The sequence below is a fragment of the Erythrolamprus reginae genome, chromosome 1 (genome assembly GCF_031021105.1).
Source record: "Erythrolamprus reginae isolate rEryReg1 chromosome 1, rEryReg1.hap1, whole genome shotgun sequence".
Taxonomy (NCBI): Eukaryota; Metazoa; Chordata; class Lepidosauria; order Squamata; family Dipsadidae; genus Erythrolamprus; species Erythrolamprus reginae.
This window is the reverse complement of record NC_091950.1, coordinates 219,321,423-219,342,859: the sequence shown is the minus strand read 5'-3', so window position 1 is coordinate 219,342,859 and position 21,437 is coordinate 219,321,423. Positions and strand designations below refer to the sequence as shown.

General features: G+C 41.4%; 1 protein-coding gene across 7 annotated transcripts in view; it reads left to right on the top strand.

The window, feature by feature from the left end:
* LRRFIP1 (LRR binding FLII interacting protein 1) overlaps positions 1 to 21,437 on the top strand; it is a 423,100-nt gene that overhangs the window by 349,321 nt on the left and 52,342 nt on the right. For all 7 annotated transcript variants that reach the window (XM_070732252.1, XM_070732246.1, XM_070732249.1 and 4 more), the window contains 2 exons: positions 7,156 to 7,205; positions 18,721 to 18,835. In XM_070732252.1, coding sequence (XP_070588353.1) covers positions 7,156 to 7,205; positions 18,721 to 18,835 — 165 coding nt within the window. The remainder of the gene's footprint in view (positions 1 to 7,155; positions 7,206 to 18,720; positions 18,836 to 21,437) is intronic.

Genomic DNA, 21,437 nt, shown 5'->3' with positions numbered 1-21,437 from the left:
CGGGAGGTAACCTCGCACCAGGTGTATGGGAGGCAGCGCGAGGGAGTCACCACAGCAGAGTGGTTTATTCCCTCTCCAAGCACCCAGAGAAATGAAAACACTCCGTTCGCTCTGGGATGCCAAAGCCTCTTTAAGCACCATCAAAAGGCTCCTCTTGCAGCCCAGAAAAGCCCAAGATGGCCGGGTTTAAAGGGGGAATGGCAGGAAATTGGCCGGTCTTTTGTGACGCTCTCAAATTTCCTGGGAAATTTTTCTGGGCTCGGGTTCTTAAGTAGAAAATGGTTCTTAAGAAGAGGCAAAAAAATCTTGAACACCCAGTTCTTATCTAGAAAAGTTCTTAAATAGAGGCGTTCTTAAGTAGAGTTATCACTGTACATACTTTAAAAGACGGAATGGAATGCAATGGAATAGAATAGAATAGAATTTTATTGGCCAAGTGTGATTGGACACACAAGGAATTTGTTGGTGCATATGCTCTCAGCGTACATAAAAGAAAAAGATACATTTATTTATTTATTATTTATTTATTATTTAGATTTGTATGGCGCCCCTCTCCGCAGACTCGGGGCGGCTCGCAGCAAGATACAACAATTCATAACAAATCCAATATAATTTAAAATATTTAAAAAGAACCCCATTTTACTAACAAAAACACACAAAAACATACCATGCATAAATTGTACATGCCCGGGGGAGGTGTTTCAGTTCCCCCATGCCTGACAACAAAGGTGGGTTTTAAGGAGTTTACGGAAGGCAGGGAGAGTAGGGGCAGTTCTAATCTCTGGGGGGAATTGGTTCCAGAGAGTCAGGGCCGCCACAGAGAAGGCTCTTCCCCTGGGGCCCGCCAACCGACATTGTTTAGTTGACGGGACCCAGAGAAGGCCAACTCTGTGGGACCTAATCGGTCGCTGGGATTCGTGCGGCAGAAGGCGGTCTCGGAGATATTCTGGTCCAGTGCCATGAAGGGCTTTAAAGCAGTGTTTCCCAACCTTTTTTGAGCCGCGGCACATTATTCATATTTTCAAAATCCTGGGGAACATTGAAAGGGGGGGGGCGGGGGGCGGGCTAAAGAAAAGTTTGGACAAAAAGACCCTCTCTCTTCCTCCCTTTCGCTCTATTTCTCCCTCTTTCTTTTCCTTCCTTTCCTTCTTTCTCTCTCCATCCCTCTTTCTTTCTTCCTCTCTTTTTTGCTCTCTTTCTCTCCCCCTCCTTCCCTTCCTCTATGTCTTTCTCTCTCCCTTGCTCTCTCTCTCTCTCTGTCTCTCTCTGTCTCTCGCTATCTCTTTCTTGCTTTTTTCTCTCTTTCTTGCTTTCTCTCTCTCTTTCACTGTCTCTTGCTATATGTCTCTTTCTTTCTCTTTGCCTCTCTTGCTATCTCTCTTTCTTTCTCTTTCTCTCTCTCTGTCTCTCTTGCTATGTCTCTCTTTCTTTCTCTTTCTCTCTCTGCCTCTCTTGCTAAGTCTCTCTTTCTCTCTTGCTATGTCTCTCTCTCTTTTTCTCTCTCTCTGCCTCTCTTGCTATGTCTCTCTCTCTCTCTATCTCTCTTTCTCTGCCTCTCTTGCTGTCTCTCTTTCTCGCTCTGTCTCTCTTTCTCTGCCTCTCTTTCTATGTCTCTTTCTCTCTCTCTCTCTCTCTCTGCCTCTCTTATATGTCTCTCTTTCTTTCTCTCTCTCTCTCTCTCAGCTGACTGCAAGCGGGAGCCCTGACGGCGGCAGCTGGATGTGCTGCTGGACGCCGTACATGCCAGGCCCGCAGCGCCAGCATGTACGGCGTCCAGCAGCACGTCCAACCGCCATCGTCAGGGCTCCCGCTTGCAGTCAGCTAAGAGAGAGAGAGAGAGCTCCGTCTCACCGCCGCCTGGAGCTCCCTCTCGCCGCCGCCACCCCCCTGCTCCCACCGCCAGTGCCCTCCCGCCGGGCCCCAAAGGACACTTGCCGCCGATGCCAGGGAAGCTTCAGCTGGGCGGGGCGCTGCCGGTACCTCCGACCTGGGGCTCCCACTTGCAGCTGTCCCCCGGCTCCTGCCTGATGCCGCGGTTTCTGGCGCTCTCCTGCTGGGCCCCAAAGAATGAAGCTCTCCTTCTTCCTGCCTTCCTTCTTTGGGGCCCAGTAGGAGAGCGCCGAAAACCGCGGCATCGAGCAGGATCCGGGGGACAGCTGTGAGCGGGAGCTCCAGGTTGACATCGGCAGCGCCCCGCCCAGCTGGAGCTTCCCTAGGAGCTTCGCGGCACACCTGACCGTGTGCCGCGACACACCGGTTGGGAAACGCTGCTTTAAAGGTCATAACCAACACTTTGAATTGTGACCGGAAATTGATCAGCAGCCAATGCAGACTGCGGAGTGATGGTGAAACATGGGCATACCTAGATAAGCCCATGACTGCTCTCGCAGCTGCATTCTGCACGATCTGAAGTTTCCGAACACTTTTCAAAGGTAGCCCCATGTAGAGAGCATTACAGTAGTCGAACCTCGAGGTGATGAGGGCATGAGTGACTGTGAGCAATGAGTCCCGGTCCAGATAGGGCCGCAACTGGTGCACAAGGCGAACCTGGGCAAACGCCCCCCTCGCCACAGCTGAAAGATGGTTCTCTAATGTGAGCTGTGGATCGAGGAGGACGCCCAAGTTGCAGACCCTCTTCAAGGGGGTCAATAATTCCCCCCCAGGGTAATGGACGGACAGATGGGATTGTCCTTGGGAGGCAAAACCCACAGCCACTCCGTCTTATCCGGGTTGAGTTTGAGTCTGTTGACATCCATCCAGGCCCCAACAGCCTCCAGACACCGGCACATCACTTCCACTGTTTCGTTGACTGGACATGGGATGGAGATGTAAAGCTGGGTATCATCAGCGTATCATCAGCGTGATGATACCTCACCCCATGCCCTTGGATTATCTCACCCAGCGGTTTCATGTAGATATTAAGTAGCAGGGGGATGAGGACCGACCCCTGAGGCACCCCACAAGGGAGAGACCTCGGAGTTGACCTCTGACCCCCCACTAACACCGATTGCGACCGACCGGAGAGGTAGGAGCAGAACCACTGGAGAACAGTGCCTCCCACCCCCAACCCCTCCAGCCAGTGCAGAAGGATACCATGGTCGATGGTATCGAAAGCCGCTGAGAGGTCAAGAAGCACCAGGACAGGGGATAAACCCCTGTCCCGAGCCTGCCAGAGATCATCCATCAACGCGACCAAATCAGTTTCCATGCTGTAACCGGGCCTGAAACCCGACTGCTGGGGACCTAGATAATCGGCTTCTTCCAAGGACCGTTGGAGCTGGAGCGCCACCACCTTCTCAACAACTTTCCCCATAAAGGGAAGGTTGGAGACTGGACGATAGTTATTAAGTACGGTTGGGTCCAGGGAAGGCTTCTTGAGGAGGGGGCGCACGAGCGCCTCTTTATAGAGTGTTGGAAAAACTCCCCTCCCCAAGGAAGCGTTGTTAATCTCCTGGACCCAGCTCCGTGTCACCTCCCTGCTGGCCAGGAGGGACACGGATCCAGTAAACAGGTGGCGGAACTCACAGCTCCAATGGCCTTGTCCACTTCATCAGGTGTCACCAGATCAAACTCTTCCCAGACAGGTGGACAAGTATGTACATGTGGTACAACACTTAATGATTGTCATAGGGGTCAAATAAGCAATGAAGAAACAATCAATATTAATACAAATCTTAGGATACAAGCAACAAGTTACAGTCACACAGTTCTAAGTGTGAGGAAAAGGGTGATAGAAATGATGAGAAAAACTAGTAGAATAGAAGTGCAGATTTAGTAAAAAGTCTGACAGTGTTGAGGGAATTATTTGTTTAGTAGAATGATGGCATTATATATTAATAGTTTTAAAGAAACTATTTAAATATAAACTATATTAATAGTTTTAAAGAAACTAATAATTATAGCTCATTATCTCTTCTGAGGAAATGTATCTGTAAAATAAGTATTCTATCTTGGAAAGGAAAAAAGATGAGGGATGATGAGACTACATAAGAAGAGAGAAGAAACTCATTGAAAAGGATTACTATTTTATTTGATATGGCTATAGTGCTCAGTTGTTTCACTGAATATGTATTAATATGCATTAGGCACTAATTCTTGTAATTGTATGGAAATAGGGTGAAGGAGTATTAGGTATATTCACTGCCTTGAATTCTTTATAAAAATAATAAAAAATGAGATTGAGTAATTATAATCTTGTCTAAAATGTTTTATATCTGAAATATCATATACAGTGATACCTCGTTTTACGAACTTAATTGGTTCCGGGATGAGGTTTGTAAGGTGAAAAGTTTGTAAGACGAAACAATGTTTCCCATAGGAATCAATGGGAAAGCGATTAATGCGTGCAAGCCCAAAACTCACCCCTTTTGCCAGCCAAAGCGCCCGTTTTTACGCTGCTGGGATTCCCCTGCAGCATCGCAAAAACACGGAAGTCCAGAGGTGGTGTTTCCCATGGAGAGGAGCCTCAGGGGAATTCCAGCAGCGCAAAAACGGGCGCTTCGCTGGCAACAGAAGTCTGGAGGTGGGACATCCCAGTGGCGGCGGCTTGGGTTGGTAAGGTGAAAATAGTTTGGAAGAAGAGGCAAAAAAATATTAAATCCCGGGTTTGTATCTCAAAAGGTTTGTATGATGAGGGGTTTGTAAGACGAGGTATCACTGTATAAGGAATTCTTATTTATTCCTTAGTTTCATGATATATACTTTTTTTTGTATCTTAATCTTAATTTTTTATTTTCAGCTTACTCTTAATGCAATAGCCATTCATTAGAAAATAATTTTCTTTACATTAAAGAATTCTCACTCAGTGCCCAGTGTAGTCACATTGCATGTATTCTTACATGATTTCCACTAAATTCAAATATTTTTGCTTTCAGTAAATATGTAAATTCTTTACCAAATTTATTAACTTGAAGTATTGTCAGTTTTTGAGTATGCTCCATGCTGCTGGATTAATTTATGGGGAATTATTGCAGAAGTGTTCTTTTTTTGCAAGCAAGATATTTTTTCATAATTTTATTATTAATTAGAGCCCTTTAAAATATGGAACAGTTCACTGTTTCTGCAAAAATATTAAACTAGGGAAAAGCCAGTTAATGATATCCAAAATAAATGTGAAAAGCCTTCCAAGCTTTATAATATAAAAAGGTTGGATGGTCTGTATTCAACTCCATGAAGTGAATCATTTGGTTGCATAATCACTGTCAGAATATAATTTTTTGCTTATATCACATTGTGTTCATCTGATGGTAAAACAAATTGCTCCAAACTGTTAGGGAGCCAAATTATTTGAAAGGGGGAAAAGATTAGGCAAAGAGAAGAAGGCATTTCCAACAGGTACCATTGTGTATGAAATCCAATACAGTGATACCTAGTTTTTCAAACCCCTCATCATACGAATTTTTCGAGATACGAACCCGGGATTTAAGATTTTTTGCCTCTTCTTCCAAACTATTTTCACCTTACGAACCTGCCACCGCCGCTGGGATGCCGCGCCTCCAGACTTCCGTTGCCAGCCGAAGCGCCCTGAGGCTCCCCTCCATGGGAAATCCCACCTGCGGATTTTGCAATGCTGCAGGGGATCCCAGCAGGGGAATCCCACCAGTGCGAAAACGGCTGCTTTGGCTGGCAACAGAAGTCCGGAGGTGGGGTTTCCCAGCCAGGGAAGCTGCAGCGAAATCACAGCATCACAAATGCTGTGATTTCGCTGAGGCTTCCCTCGCTGGGAAACCCCACCTCCGGACTTCCATTGCCAGCTGAAGCGCCCATTTTTCCCCTGCTGGGATTCCCCTGCAGCATCGCAAAATCCGGAGGTGGGGTTTCCCATGGAGGGGAGTCTCAGAGGAATCCCACCAGCATGAAAACGGGTGCTTCGACTGGCAAAAGTGGTGAATTTTGGGCTTGCACGCATTAATCGCTTTTCCATTGATTCCTATGGGAAACATTGTTTCGTCTTGCGAACTTTTCACCTTACGAACCTCGTCCTGGAACCAATTAAGTTCGTAAGACAAGGTTTCACTGTACAGTACTTAGTTTTTAAACATTTTAATTTAAAAAAAGGATATGATTCCAAAGCTGACCTTCAGCCAATTATCATTCTTATCTCTTTAAGAATATTTGGCATATACGGATCTAAAGGCATTGTTTTGCGGTAAATATAAATAATAGTAGTCATTGGTACTTTGTGGCTGCTAATTTTTATAAAAATAATCTAAAAGGAAAATTAAAAGTTAGGCAGCAGAGAGAGCCATGAATGTGGTATTGCCCCTATCTTAAACAAGATTTTAAAGAAGCGATTTCTATATGTGGCTTGTGAGAGACCGTTAATTCTCTTTAACTCATGTGTTTGGAACACTTAGTAATTATTCTGTATAAAATGGGTAACATTTCACAATTTGAAGTAAAATGGATGTTTTAAAATCTAGATTTATGTTTGTGCAATTGAAAACAGTAGCAATTTTTTGGGACTTTTATATTTGACAAATCTTTTAATGTAGAAAAATCTAAAACTGTCATATTGCAAGTGTTAGATTCCAGTTTATGAAAGACATGACAAGTTTTTATATTGTGCCTGAATGTATCAGTATGTAAGGCTGTGCAATGCTTTGAATTCTGGTGCCAAAAAGTGCCTCTAAGCTTGCAGGAGAATTAATGAATGTTGTCTGCAGGATCTTAAAACAGATATACCCTTTCCTAGATTATGTAGTGGCCTCTGCAATACTGAACAATTCCACAAAAAAAGCTAATGTAGATAGGTGCTAGATTAATATTCCCACATAATCTGAGGTCCCTATCATAATATGCAGTTTGATTATTATGTTTTTAAATTTTATGTTGTAAAATTATACATACTTGAACAATAAAACATTTCTGAGATTTTTGTATTCCAGTGTTTGACCATAGAATACCTGCATGCTAACAGTAGAAGATAGCACTATGCATGCTGCTGGGTGCTTCTACTGAAGCGACAAGCATGCTTTGTGAGATTGGCATAACCTCCCTTGGTTGAGAATCCCTTCCCAGTCCTGTCTGTGACATCATTTACTGTGGTACGTGCATAATTTCATTTATCATTTGCCCCACTAACCTTCATCATTACCTTTCTTTAAAAATGTGTAAAGTATAAAGTGTTTTGTATCTTTGTTTTTTCTTTTATAGACTTTAGATTAAAAAGACTTCTAGATGAGCGAGAATTTTTACTTCTACAGGTAAGTAAGAGCTGGATACTTTATATTTGGTCCGTTTGAGTATACTCATTGTTGGCTCTCTGCTGATTTAGATGCTATATTTTTCATGAAGTGAAAAGAGTTGCATGAAATGGCTCTGCTGCATTTTTTAAGCTATGGGAAATTTCAGTGAATATATTTCTGTATCCTGCTGAGCTGTATAGTACATGTAGTCATTAATTTACAACAGTTCATTCAAAGTTACATTGGCACTGAAAAAAGTGACTTATGACCATTTTTTAGTTATGACCTTTGCAGCCTCCTCAGATTATGTGATCAAAATTTTGGATACTTTGCTATTGGTTTATATTTATTGCTGCATTCCAAGGTCACATTATCACCTTTGCAACCTTCTTTTTTTTGGGGGGGGGGGGGATTATACATTTTTATTGTTTTTCCACACCTTACAGAGATTCAAATTCATATACCACAAATTAAAATACAATATAATATGATATCAAATGCCAAATTCTTAATCCAAATTTCCTAATTATTTATCCAATTTATTCTGGTACATATCATTCATCCTACGCTACCTCCTTTTCAAATACTATCATCCGGATTTCAGATATTGTTCTTTGCCTTCATTTGAATTCAAAATGTTATAGCTATCTAAATTTCTCTTGGCTATTTGCTATTCCTCAAAACCATGCCATTGTGTTTCAGTCCATTTCTCTCATTCTTACTTAATTTATACTGCTTTTTAGATCCTCATTTTATCGTAGCTGCAAAAGAAATTTACAAATTTACTTCTCTTTCCCAGGAAGGAAAAAAAAATACCATTCACTTGTATCTTAATCTAATTTTAACAATATCAATATACATAGGAGGAAATTATTAGAGATTTACAATATATTTCCTGCTTGCTTCATTCCTTTCATTTCTTTCATTATACCTGTATAACATTTCTGCTTTAACAAATCATAATCATTATATATCATATTCCATTATTTTTCAAGAAAAGTATCTTCCATTAGAAAACCCAATATAGTAATATTCTTCCCTAATCTATATATTTTTCACTGCCAATCCCAGTGTAATTATCTTCCCTAATCTTTGTGTCATTGTCATATCAGTGCAATAATCTTCCTATTCTAATTTCTTTCACTGCCAATTGCAGTGCAATAATCTTCCCTAATCTATATATTTCCCTAATCTATATATTTTTCCTATTTTTATATATCCTCCACTATCCAGCTCAGTGTGATAATCTTCCCTAATCTATTTAACTCAACTTTTCCTTACTCCATCTGTCTTTCATTATAATACCTAACATGATCAATAATCAATGCTAATTATTATCCCATCTTAATCCTCCTTTAATAATCATAACTCAGGGCCACCATCAGGAATTTTGGGGGCCCATACAGCCTAAGTGTCTGGGCCCCCCCCCCCCCGCCACTTTAAAACTACTTTATTTTGCGACATACCAATTATGTATTAAATTTACCTTTCACAAAAAAAATTTAAACCCTGCCACTACAACAAGGTACACTTGTTTGCCAGATTAATAATATGTTAATAACGCAGAAAATATATTCAAGTGATATCAACATATTACATACATATAAATAAATAACCAGAACAGAGTAAATACACCAAATGAACAAAACATTATTAATTTTGCCATCAACAATATTAAAAGCAGCAATAAGATGGCACAAAGGATAAAGACAAAATACTCCTGCATCACACTAGAAAAATATTTGTTTTTACAATATTACCAATAAATAACAGGTAACCAGAAGATAAATTATACGCAATAATGTTTAAAACTATATGTAAACTCCACCATAGGTGTAAAAAAAAGTCAACCCTTTACAGATAATTAGCGCCTATTAAAAAATACCCCTAAAAAAATTGAAAACATCTTGCAGTAGCATAATCAAAGGGGAAAAAAACAAAACAAATAGGATCATCAAATATTGCCCAATTAATCCAATTACAAACTTAATTACTAATTCCTTTATATAAAAAATTAAAAATAAGAATGTTAAATGGTGGAAGGTCCTAAGCATAAAACGTATCAGAAAAGACTTAATGAACTCAATCTGTATAGTCTGGAGGACAGAAGGAAAAGGGGGGACATGACCGAAACATTTAAATATGTTAAAGGGTTAAATAAGGTTCAGGAGGGAAGTGTTTTTAATAGGAAAGTGAACACAAGAACAAGGGGACACAATCTGAAGTTAGTTGGGGAAAGATCAAAAGCAACGTGAGGAAATATTATTTCACTGAAAGAATAGTAGATCCTTGGAACAAACTTCCAGCAGACGTGGTTGGTAAATCCACAGTAACTGAATTTAAACATGCCTGGGATAAACATATATCCATCCTAAGATAAAACACAGGAAATAGTATAAGGGCAGACTAGATGGACCATGAGGTCTTTTTCTGCCGTCAGTCTTCTATGTTTCTATGTTAAAAAAATAGAACTAAATCTATAAAAAAAATAAGAACACAAAGAGATATAAACAGAAAATAGAAAATTACACTAAGTAGCTATGTAACTATGAATATAAAGCTAGGTAACTATGAATATAAAGACACAACAGTATGAAAAGAAAAAACAAAAAAAAGCACAGTGCAAGAAAAAAGAAGAGAAAGAGGGAAGAGCAAAAAAACCTTCTCTCTTCTCATTAACCTCTCCACCTATCTCCTTATAGCATTTTCCAAAGCTTGCAAAATTTTAAAACCGTTTTATAAAAAAGAACATACCCTCATGTATCATCAAATCCATATTGTGAAGCAAATGTGCAAAAAATCCAAGATTTTTTCTCATGCATGTACCTGCTATTAAGTTCCATAACTTAATATATTTAAGCTTTTAAATGTGTAGTGTATAATGTCTCTTAACAAATAGCATGCCCGTGACTCTAAGAACAACACCTTTTCTTTCTCTTTTCCTCTTTCTTCTTCTTTTCCTAGGATGTTATCATATCTATTAAACATAGGGTGAGATATTACTGTGCATGCATTTAACATAATTTAGAATGTAAAATGTAAAAATAACAAACTCCCACTTCAGATCTTCTCTGCACGTCTCGAAATATAATGTAGTTGTTTGTTTTTTGAAAAGTACTTATCTACCCAGCTTCTCCTTTGCATATTCAAATCTTCCTACTTCCCACAATGCTTGCTTCTTGAATCCAGAATGGAGTTTGCTTCTCGAATCTAAAATGGCGAGATGGCTCCAAAAAACATGTCAACTCCAAAGTCACACACCATTTCCTCACACTTAGAAGGGAACAATTTTGAAAAAAATCTAACACCATAATCAAAATGTATACCAAATTAGCTCTGATCCAAACTTCATGTTTAGCAGCTATGAAGCTCTTTAGGCAAAATAGAAAAAAGTTAGGCATTTTTGCTGATCTGTTCTCTTTGCCTGGTCTCGATTGTAACAATTTAGCTAACTTAGCACTCCAGCTCACCAACACATCACAGAAGTTACCGGTCCTCTTCAATCGCCGGGCCCCCCTCATTTTTCAATTTGCCCGGGCCCCTGACGCCAGTCCCGGTAATACTGCCCTATCGGTGGCCCTGTCATAACTTGTATTTCTATAATATATCCTTTTTGATCCTCCGATTTTATTTATCACATCACAACAATTTATATTTCAAACAGTCAAAAAAGAAGAAAAATATCAATCATCGTATTGATCATCCAAAATAATCAGCCATTTTCAATTATTTCATCTTAATAATCATAACTATTTTCAATTTTCTCATTCATAATCTTTTAAATTTTCTCTGCTTAATTCAATTCTTCCATTCTAACATTTTTATCTCTTATTTATTTATATATGTATATAAGATAGAGGGTTTCTTCCCGTGTAGGATTTGGAAATTTCTGGCGACATTTCGACAAGGTCCCACTCGTCATCTTCAGGCTGGTGTTTCTGTCCTTGTTCTAGGGCGAACATAGCGAGACCTGAGCTGCCTTCCTTCTATAAATACTGGTGGCTGGGTGTGGTTTGATGGCTCAGCAATTGCCTGCTGTGTAGAAACTTCCTGGTGAGTCAGTGGGGTAACACCTGGGGTCGTTGATGTAGCTGAGTTATGCTGATTAGTTAATGGTTGTTGATTAGGCGTGATATCCTGAGTAGTTGGAGCTTGCAGGCTACTTGATTGTTTTGCAATGTGTGTTCTGAGTCTGGTTTCAGTTTCTATGGCTGGGATACATTTGAGGGCTGGTTTCCAGATGTCTGGTAGCCGGGAGGTATCATCCCACTTGTTCATATTTTGGGGATGTTTTTCTATCTCGATGGCTTCCATGATTATTCTTTTGCTGTAGTGTTCTGTTTTGGAAATTAATTTAGTACTGTCAAAATCAATTTCATGTCCTGTAGTTTTGAAGTGTTGGAAAAGGGAGGAGTTTTTTTCTTTTTTCCTTAATGCATTCTTATGTTCTGCAACACGTGCATTTACTCTCCTGTTGGTTTGTCCAATATATGTGGCTGGGCAGATTTTACACGGTATTTGATAAACTCCCTGGTTTTCTAGCTGGATATTGTCTTTGGGGTTTCTTAGGATGTTGGCTATTTTTTTATCTGTACCAAAGGCTGTCTTGATGTTGTGTTTGCGGAGAATTTTACTGATTTTATCTGTGGTGCCTTTGATGTAGGGGAGGAGGGCGATGCCATTGTCATGTTCTGTGTCTTGGTTCTTGGGGGGTGTCTCTTTTTGGATTAAGTTGGTGATTGCCTCTCTTTGGAATCCATTGGAAATTAATACATTTGTGAGACTGTGTAATTCAGGTTCCAGGTGGTCTTTGTCGGCTAGGCGTTTGGTTCTGGAAATGAGGGTCTTGGCTACGGAATTGATCTGTGCAGGGTGGTGGTGGGATTTTGCGTTCAAGTAGCGGTTGGTGTGTGTCTTCTTCTGGTAGACGGTATGTCCTAGGGAGCCATTGGTTTTTTTGCAGATTAAGACATCCAGGAAGGGAAGTTTGTTGTTGGTTTCTATTTCCATGGTGAATTGTATTTTGGGGTGTAGGCTGTTGAGATGTGTGAGAAAGCTGTCCAGTTTTTCTTTCCCATGTGGCCAAATTACGAAGGTATCATCTACATATCTTAGCCAGAGTTTGGGTTTGTGTTCAGATTTGTCCAAGGCGTTGGTTTCAAAATATTCCATGTATAAGTTTGCGATGACGGGTGACGGGTGATCCCATGGGGCTCCTTCTATCTGTTTGCATCTTTGTCCATTGTGGATGAAGTATGTGTTCATCAGGCAGTGGTTGGTCAGATCTAAGATGTGCTTCGGGGGGTTGTATTTGTTTTGGATGGCTGTCAGGGCTTCTTTGATAGGCACTTGGGTAAAGAGAGATATGACATCGAAGCTTACGAGAAGGTCACTGGGTTGTAGGTTATGTTCCTTTATTATTTCTATGAAGTAGAATGAGTTTTGTACATGAGACATGATGGATTCTGCATAGGGCTGAAGTTGTTTGGCAAGAAATTTGGCAAGATTCTGTAGGGGTGAGCCTATGGAGCTGACTATGGGTCTGAGTGGTGTTCCTTATTTGTGTATCTTGGGGAGGCCATAGAGCTTGGGCATCTGGATGATTTTTCTCTGGGGATTATTCTTTGCTGGATTTCTTCACTGATGGGAAAAGCTTTTATTTTGGATTTGGTGGTTTTTTCCAGGTAGGTGGTAGGATCTGTGCTTAGAGGTTTGTAAGCGGGGTCTTGGAGTAGGTTGGATAGCTTGTCTTGGCCGTCAGATGTGTTCATCACCACAGTGGCATTGCCTTTGTCTGCTGGGAGGATGATTATGTTATTGTCTTTCCTCAAGTTGGTGAGTGCTTTTTGTTCATCTTTATGTAAGTTGCTTCTGGGTGGAATGCTGGAGCAGAGGACATTGGTGACTTCGAGCCTGATTTTGTTGGCTTCATCCTGGTTGATTTTGGTTAGGGTGGCTTCAACTCCGCATATGATGTTTTCAGTGGGGATGCGTTTGGGCGCGACTGCAAAGTTGAATCCTTTGGAGAGAACGCTGGTTTCTGCTGTGGTGAGGGTATATATATTTGTTTTCGTAGATTTTCACAGGTACAGGTTTTGACGGTCTTGGTATATTCGAGTTTCTTCCCATGTAGGATTTAGAAATTTCTGGCTACGTTTCGATGAGGTCCCACTCGTCATCTTCAGGCTGGTGCTTCTGTCCTTGTTCTAGGGCGAACACAGCGAGACCTGAGCTGCCTTCCTTCTATAAATACTGGTGGCTGGGTGTGTTTTGATGGCTCAGCAATTGCCTGCTGTGTAGAAACTTCCTGGTGAGTCAGTGGGGTAACACCTGGGATCGTTGATTTAACTGAGGTATGCTGACTAGTTAATGATTGGGGATTAGGGGTGATATCCTGAGTAGTTGGAGCTTGCAGGCTACTTGGTTGTTTTGCAATGTGTGTTCTGAGTCTGGTTTCAGTTTCTATGGCTGAGATACATTTGTTAATGAGGGCTGGTTTCCAGATGTCTGGTAGCCGGGAGGTATCATCCCACTTGTTCATATTTTGGGGATGTTTTTCTATTTTGATGGCTTCCATGATTATTCTTTTCTTGTAGTGTTCTGTTTTGGAAATTAATTTAGTACTGTCAAAATCAATTTCATATCCTGTAATTTTGAAGTGTTGGAAAAGGGAGGAGGTTTTTTCTTTTTTTCTTAATTCATTCTTATGTTCTGCAACACATGCATTTACTCTCCTGTTAGTTTGTCCAATATATGTGGCTGGGCAGATTTTACACGGTATTTGATAAACTCGCTGGTTTTCTAGCTGGATATTGTCTTTGGGGTTTCTTAGGATGTTGGCTATTTTTTTATCTGTACCAAAGGCTGTCTTGATGTTATGTTTGTGGAGAATTTTGCTGATCTTATCTGTAGTGCCTTTGATATAAGGGAGGAGGGCGATGCCATTGTCCGTAGCCAAGACCCTCATTTCCAGAACCAAACGCCTAGCCGACAAAGACCACCTGGAGACTGAATTACATAGTCTCACAAATGTATTAATTTCCAATTGATTCCAAAGAGAGGCAATCACCAACTTAATCCAAAAAGAGACACCCCCCAAGAACGAAGACACAGAACAGGACAATGGCATCGCCCTCTTCCCTTACATCAAAGGCACCAGGTAACCTGCTCCCTTCTTAACCAGGGGGGAGTTGGGGAGCCCTTAAAGAGTAGTGCCAAGGATTTTAACACGTTTTTCGCTGATAAAATAGCTCGGATCCGGGCAGACCTCCAATCCGATTGGATAACAGAGTCGACTGACAACGAGTCAGTTGAGGTGACTGGGGCCTGTACGTGTCCATCTGTCTGGGAAGAGTTTGATCTGGTGATACCTGATGAAGTGGACAAGGCCATTGGAGCTGTGAGTTCCTCCAACTGCTTACTGAATCCGTGTCCCTCCTGGCTTGTCTCGGCCAGCAGGGAGGTGACACGGAGCTTGGTCCAGGAGATTGTTAATAGTTCTTTGGGGAGGGGGTCCTTTCCGGATCCCTACAAGGAGGCACTTGTACACCCCCCTCCTCAAGAAGCCTTCCCTGGACCCAGGTATTCTTAACAACTATCAGCCAGTCTCCAACCTTCTCTTTATGGGGAAGGTTGTTGAAAAGGTGGTTGCGCTCCAGCTCCAGCGGTCCTTGGAAGAAGCCGATTATCTAGGAAGTCAGGATTCAGGCCCAGCTACAGCACAGAAACTGCTTTGGTCGCATTGATGGATGATCTCTGGCGGGCCCAGGACAGGTATTTATCCTCTGTCCTGGTGCTTCTCGACCTCTGAGCGGCTTTCGATACCATTGACAATGGTATCCTTCTGCGCTGTCTGGAGGGGTTGGGAGTGGGAGGCACTGTTCTTCAGTGGTTCGCCTCTTACCTCTCCAGTTGGTCGCAATCGGTGATAGTGAGGGATCAGAGGACGTCCCCTAGGATTCTCCCTTGTGGATTGCCTCAGGGGTCGTTCCTCTCCCCCCTGCTATTTAATATCTACATGAAACCGCTGGGTGAGATCATCAAAGGGCATGGGGTGAGGTATCATCAGTACGCGGATGATACCCAGTTGTACATCTCCACCCCATGTCCAGTCAACGAAGCAGTGGAAGTGATGTGCCGGTCCTAGAGGCTGTTAGGGTCTGGATGGGTGTCAACAGACTCAAACTCAACCCTGATAAGACGGGGTGGCTGTGGGTTTTGCCTCCCAGAGACAATTCCATCTGTCCGTCCATCACCCGGGGAGGTGGAATCATTAAACCCCTCAGAGAGGGTCCGCAACTTGGGCATCCTCCTTGATCCACAGCTCACATTAGAGAAACATCTTTCAGCTGTGGCAAGGGGGGCGTTTGCCCAGGTTCGCCTGGTGCACCAGTTGCGGCCCTATTTGAACCGGGAGTCACTGCTCACAGTCACTCATGCCCTCATCACCTCAAGTCTCGACTACTGTAATGCTCTCTACATGGGGCTACCTTGGAAAAGTGTTCGGAAACTTCAGATCGTGCGGAATGCAGCTGCAAGAGCAATCATGGGCTTCCCTAAGTATACCTATGTTACACCAACACTCCACAGTTTGCATTGGTTGCCGATCAGTTTCCGGTCACAATTCGAAGTGTTGGTTATGACCTATAAAGCCCTTCATGGCATCGGACCAGAATATCTCCGGAACCACCTTCTGCCATACGAATCCCAGTGACCAGTTAGGTCCCACAGAGTTGGCCTTCTCTGGGTCCCGTCGACTAAACAATATCATTTGGCGGGACCCAGGGGAAGAGCCTTCTCTGTGGCGGCTCCGACCCTCTGGAACCAGTTCCTCCCAGAGATCAGAATTGCCCCCACCCTCATTGCCTTTCGTAAGCTCCTTAAAACTCACCTCTGTCATCAGGCATGGAGGAATTGAAATATTCCTTTCCCCCTAGGCCTATACAATTTATGCATGGTATATTTGTGTGTATGTTTCATTTTAATAAGTGTTTTTAAATTATTTTAAATATTAGATTTGTCATATGCTGTTTTATTATTGATGTTAGCTGCCCTGAGTCTACGGAGAGGGGCGGCATACAAATCAAATCAAATTAATGAATGAATGAATGAATATCCAAAATCCTTTTCGGCTCTCAACTCACCAACATCGGCTTCCTTTCTCTGTAAATAACTCCTCTAGCTCTTTTCCAGATATTACTGTTCAGCTTTCCATCCCGGTGTTGCGTTGTCTCTGCGTCTATGTCGGCTCAGGTATGGCTGCCTGGCCAACTTCACCACAGCCGGTGCGAATCCAAGCCAGTTCACCTGGTGGGCCATGCCGGCCCCTACCAGACCCCTGGCAGCGTCCCCTGCTTCACCCTTCCTGCAGGAAGGATCCGGTCTGGCCCAAAAGGACTAGAACTCAAGGCAGTGGGAATTTGGAACCCCTCCCTCCACCTTTTGCAACCTTCTGACCAGCAAAGTCAATGGGGAAACCAAATAATAATTAATAATAATAATTTATTGGATTTGTATGCCGCCCCTCTCTGTAGACTCGGGGCGGCTAACAACAATGATAAAAACAGCACTTAACAATTAGGTTATACTAGCATCAACTTAACTGTGACAAGAAAGATGGTAAAATGGGGCAAAACTCACTTAACAAATATTTCACAACAGAAATTTTGGGCTTAATTGTGGTTGTAAGTCAATGATTTCCTGTATCTTAGCATGCATCAAGTATTTTATTTATTTATTTTATAAATTAAATATAATTAATTAATTGTATATTGTATTAAATGTATCAATTTAAATGAATTTACAAATTACATTTTTTTTTAGTTATATTTATTTACTATTACATTTTTATGCCACCCATCTCTCCGATATTTACCAATTTTCGGCAGCTTACAATATAATAAAAAGTGAAAAAGGTAATACAAGGCTATTAAAATTCTCTAACTTCTCTAACTGAATATAGTGTGTAGGTTTAGCAATTGGAATTTGAATGCTAAAAAAGGGTTCTTTAAAAGATCAGATGCTTTTGTGTCTTTGTTCTAGCTTCCCCCATCTTCTTTTATCATTACTTTGTGACACTCTTCACCAAACAATTCAGATTGTCTTACTGGAAGCTCTTCGTCTATCCATTTAAGAATTAAACAGGTATAGAAATGGCTTGTAGCATCAGTCATGATTCTTACCCTTTGCATCTTTTGCTTAATGGCTTTTGGGTATTCTTTCCAAGAAACACTTTTAAGAAGTATGGGGATTTTGGAATTACCACACACTTTGGTTGATATTATGTATTTATGTATATTTATATATATACATATGTAGATATATAGAAAAATGGATGGATGGATGGAGATAGAGATATATTAGTTCTAGACTTAAAAAAATAATAATTTTGAGATATTTTTCTGTATAGTGCAACATACTATTGATTCACCTGTAGGGGACAAATGGCAGAATATAAAACTATTGGATCAGGAGGTTTTTTTAAAATCCAATCTTTATTTTTATAAATAATTCAAGATAGCAAACATACAAAAAGCTGCCTTCTTTTTTCTCACACCAATTTGCATTCAAGCTTAAGGTAAAACTAGAACTCCCCAGTTTCTTGCCTGGTGCCTTAACTACTAAATTAAAGTGGCTATCACAGTTTTTCATTTAAAAGGATATACAATGTATCTATCTTAATAACTGAATTTGACATCTCCAAAATCTTTTCTGTATTTTTTGAAAAAGCAAGATTGGTTATCATTATTATTCCTCAGTGTTATGTTACAAAAGTCTAGTGAAAATTATCTTGCCATTTGCCACATTTTCTTCTTTTATAAATAGAATAGAATAAAATAGAATTCTTTATTGGCCAATTGTGTTTGGACACACAAGGAATTTGTCTTAGGTGTATATGCTCTTAGAGTACATAAGGAGAATAAAATACATTCATCAAGAATAAAAAGATACAACACATAGTGATAGTCAAATTTTACTAGGAAACTAATAAAAACAATACAATTGAAAGATACAAGCAATATGGTTATAGTAATGTGGGAAGACATAGCTACTAATAAAGAAGAGAAGAATAATAGCAATACAGTCTTAGTAAATTATTTTAAGCAGAGTGATGGCATTCGGGGAAAAGCTGTCCTTGTGTCTAGTTGTTTTGGTGTGCAGTGCCCCATAGCCTCTTTTTGAGGGTAGAAATTGAAACAATTTATGTCCAGGATGTGAGAGGTCTGTAGATATTTTCACAGCCCTCTTTTTGACTTGTGGACTATACAGATCCTCAATAGAAGGCAGGTTGGTAGCATTTTTTTTCCTGCAGTTCCAATTATCCATTTGTCTTTTTTGGTAGCAGAGCCAAACCAGACAGTTATGGAGGTGCAGATGACAGACTAATTCCTCTATAGAACTGAAGCAGCAGATCTTTGTACTCTTTCATAAATCAGAACGGATGCATCAGACAATCTTCTTAAAGTTGTAATGATTCTATTCATGTGTAACTTGGATCACTTTTCCTTGGATAATTTTTTTTTATGGCTTTCAGATTAAAAAATTAAAGGGACAACTGGAAGAAAAACAAAATAATAAAATTGAGAAGTTACATTTGGAAGATGAAGTCCTACAAAATGGTCCAGACATGCATGTGGTTGATCTTCAAAGTAAGATTAGTCCCCAATTTAAAATTTTTAATTTAGTAGGGTTTTTTTCTACTTACAGAATGTATATGATATGAAATAGGTCTCTCAATTATTCATGCAGAGATACAGCACCTTTTTTCTGAGCTGTCATTCTGAACTGCTTGAGTTAGCTGTATACAGTAATACCTCGTCTTACGAAATTAATTGGTTTCGGGACAAGTTTCGTAAGGTGAAAAGTTCGTAAGATGAAACAATGTTTCCCATAGGAATCAATGGAAAAGCCAATAATGTGTGCAAGCCCATTAGGAAAATCCAAAACATTAAGGCTTTTTTAAAAAAAGCAGCGGGCAGACGAAACTGAGGCGAACTGAGTGGGGGAAGGGACAGCGAGAGGTGGCAAGATGTGGCAGTCCCAACGAAGCAAGGCAAATACAGCCTCTCTTGAGCTCCCTGAGTCCCTGCCTCCTGTTTTTGTCCCCCCACTCTGCTCATCTTCCTCACAACTTTCTCCTCCCTTGAGCTCCATGATTCTTTCCCTCCTGTTTTTGTCCCCCCCTCTGCTCATCTCCCCCACAACTTTCTCCTCTCTTGAGCTCCATGAGTCTTTCCCTCCCATTTTTGTCCCCCCCCACTCTGCTCATCTCTCCCACACCTTTCTCCTCTCTTGAGCTCCATGAGTCTTTTCCTCCCGTTTTTGTCCACCTCACTCTGCTTATCTCCCCCACACCTTTCTTCTCTCTTGAGCTTCATGAGCCTTTCCCTCCCGTTTTTGTCCCCCCCACTCTGCTCATGTCTCCTACACCTTTCTCCTCTCTTGAGCTCCATGAGTCTTTTCCTCCCGTTTTTGTCCACCCCACTGTGCTCATCTCCCCCACACCTTTCTCCTCTCTTGAGCTCCATGAATCTTTCCCTCCCGTTTTTGTCCCCCCCCACTCTGCTCATCTCTCCCACACCTTTCTCCTCTCTTGAGCTCCATGAGTCTTTTCCTCCCGTTTTTGTCCACCTCACTCTGCTTATCTCCCCCACACCTTTCTTCTCTCTTGAGCTTCATGAGTCTTTCCCTCCCGTTTTTGTCCCCCCCCACTGTGCTCATGTCTCCTACACCTTTCTCCTCTCTTGAGCTCCATGAGTCTTTTCCTCCCGTTTTTGTCCACCCCACTGTGCTCATCTCCCCCACACCTTTCTCCTCTCTTGAGCTCCATGAATCTTTTCCTCCCGATTTTGTCCACCCCACTCTGCCCATCTCTCCCACACCTTTCTCCTCTCTTGAGCTCCATGAGTCTTTTCCTGCCGTTTTTGTCCACCCCACTCTGCTCATCTACCCCACACCTTTCTTCTCTCTTGAGCTCCATGAGTCTTTTCCTCCCGTTTTTGTCTACCCCACTCTGCCCATCTCTCCCACAACTCTCTCCTCTCTTGAGCTCCATGAGTCTTTCCCTCCCGTTTTTGTCCACCCCACTGTGCTCATTTTCCCCATGCAGTTTGGAAGGGGGGAGTTTGTCATTGGGATTCAAAGCAGCGCTGGCAAAAATGAAGGGAATCCCAGGGAGGGAGCCTCAGAGAAATCCCAGCAATGCAAGAATGGGGTGCTTCGGCTGGCAATGGAAGTCCGGAGGCGGGGATTCCCAGGGAAATCCCAGCGCTTTGGGGTATCCCAGTGGCGGCCGCTCAGGTTCGTAAGGTGAAAATAGTTCGGAAGAAGAGGCAAAAAAATCAAACAGTGGGTTTGTATCATGAAAAGTTCGTATGAAGAGGGGTTCGTAAGACGAGGTATCACTGTAGTGTCAAACATACTGGGAACACCTACTATAATATGATGTCAAATGAACGGCATTTCTCTCTTACATTGTTTAAAAAAAGCTTTTTAAAAAAAGCTTTTTTGGAAGGCTAATCAGCTGTATGCCCAAAGTTGGCTTTTGTAATAGGGAAGAGCAATTGTGTCATGCCCATTTGGGTGGGAAGAGTGACAGCAGACGTTTTTTCTAATGTAATGATGCCCAATACTAAATTCATCATATTTGGCCTTTCAGAAAATAAATATGATGTATGGCTGCATCCTAACAATTTAGATGCTTGTAGGAACATGATTTGGCAAAAACATAGAGATTAAGACTGATAAGAGTTGAGCAGCTATAGTGAATGGTGGCAATCATTCTTATTAATTATACTTTGAATAATGTAGTACTTTCTGGCTATACATACTGATAGTGACAGTTATTTGATCAAGAATCAACTTAATACCCAATGTTAGAATTCCAGCTATGCCCATCAGTGAGTCCCAAACATCAAGAAGTGTTCTTTCTATCCCAAACAGCCTCTGTCCAGCTGATTTTTTTTTCAAGGAGAGAGGAGAAAGAGGTGATCTTGCTTCATTTCTGTTCTCTTAACTTCTTATTTTCTCCCTCACATGAAAATCTGCTTGAAAGCACTGGAGAATCCTCTCAAAATATTGCAAAGTAGAGGAGATTTCTCAGTTATGAGAGTTTCCTTAGCGAACGTTCAAAGTTATGCAGTAAGTGCCCTCTAGTGTTTGTAAACAAGTTCCGAAACTATGAATCTTGCAGCACCATGGTAGTTGTTCTCCCTTATGAACAACTACAGAGGCTCTGTAACATTTGTCTTA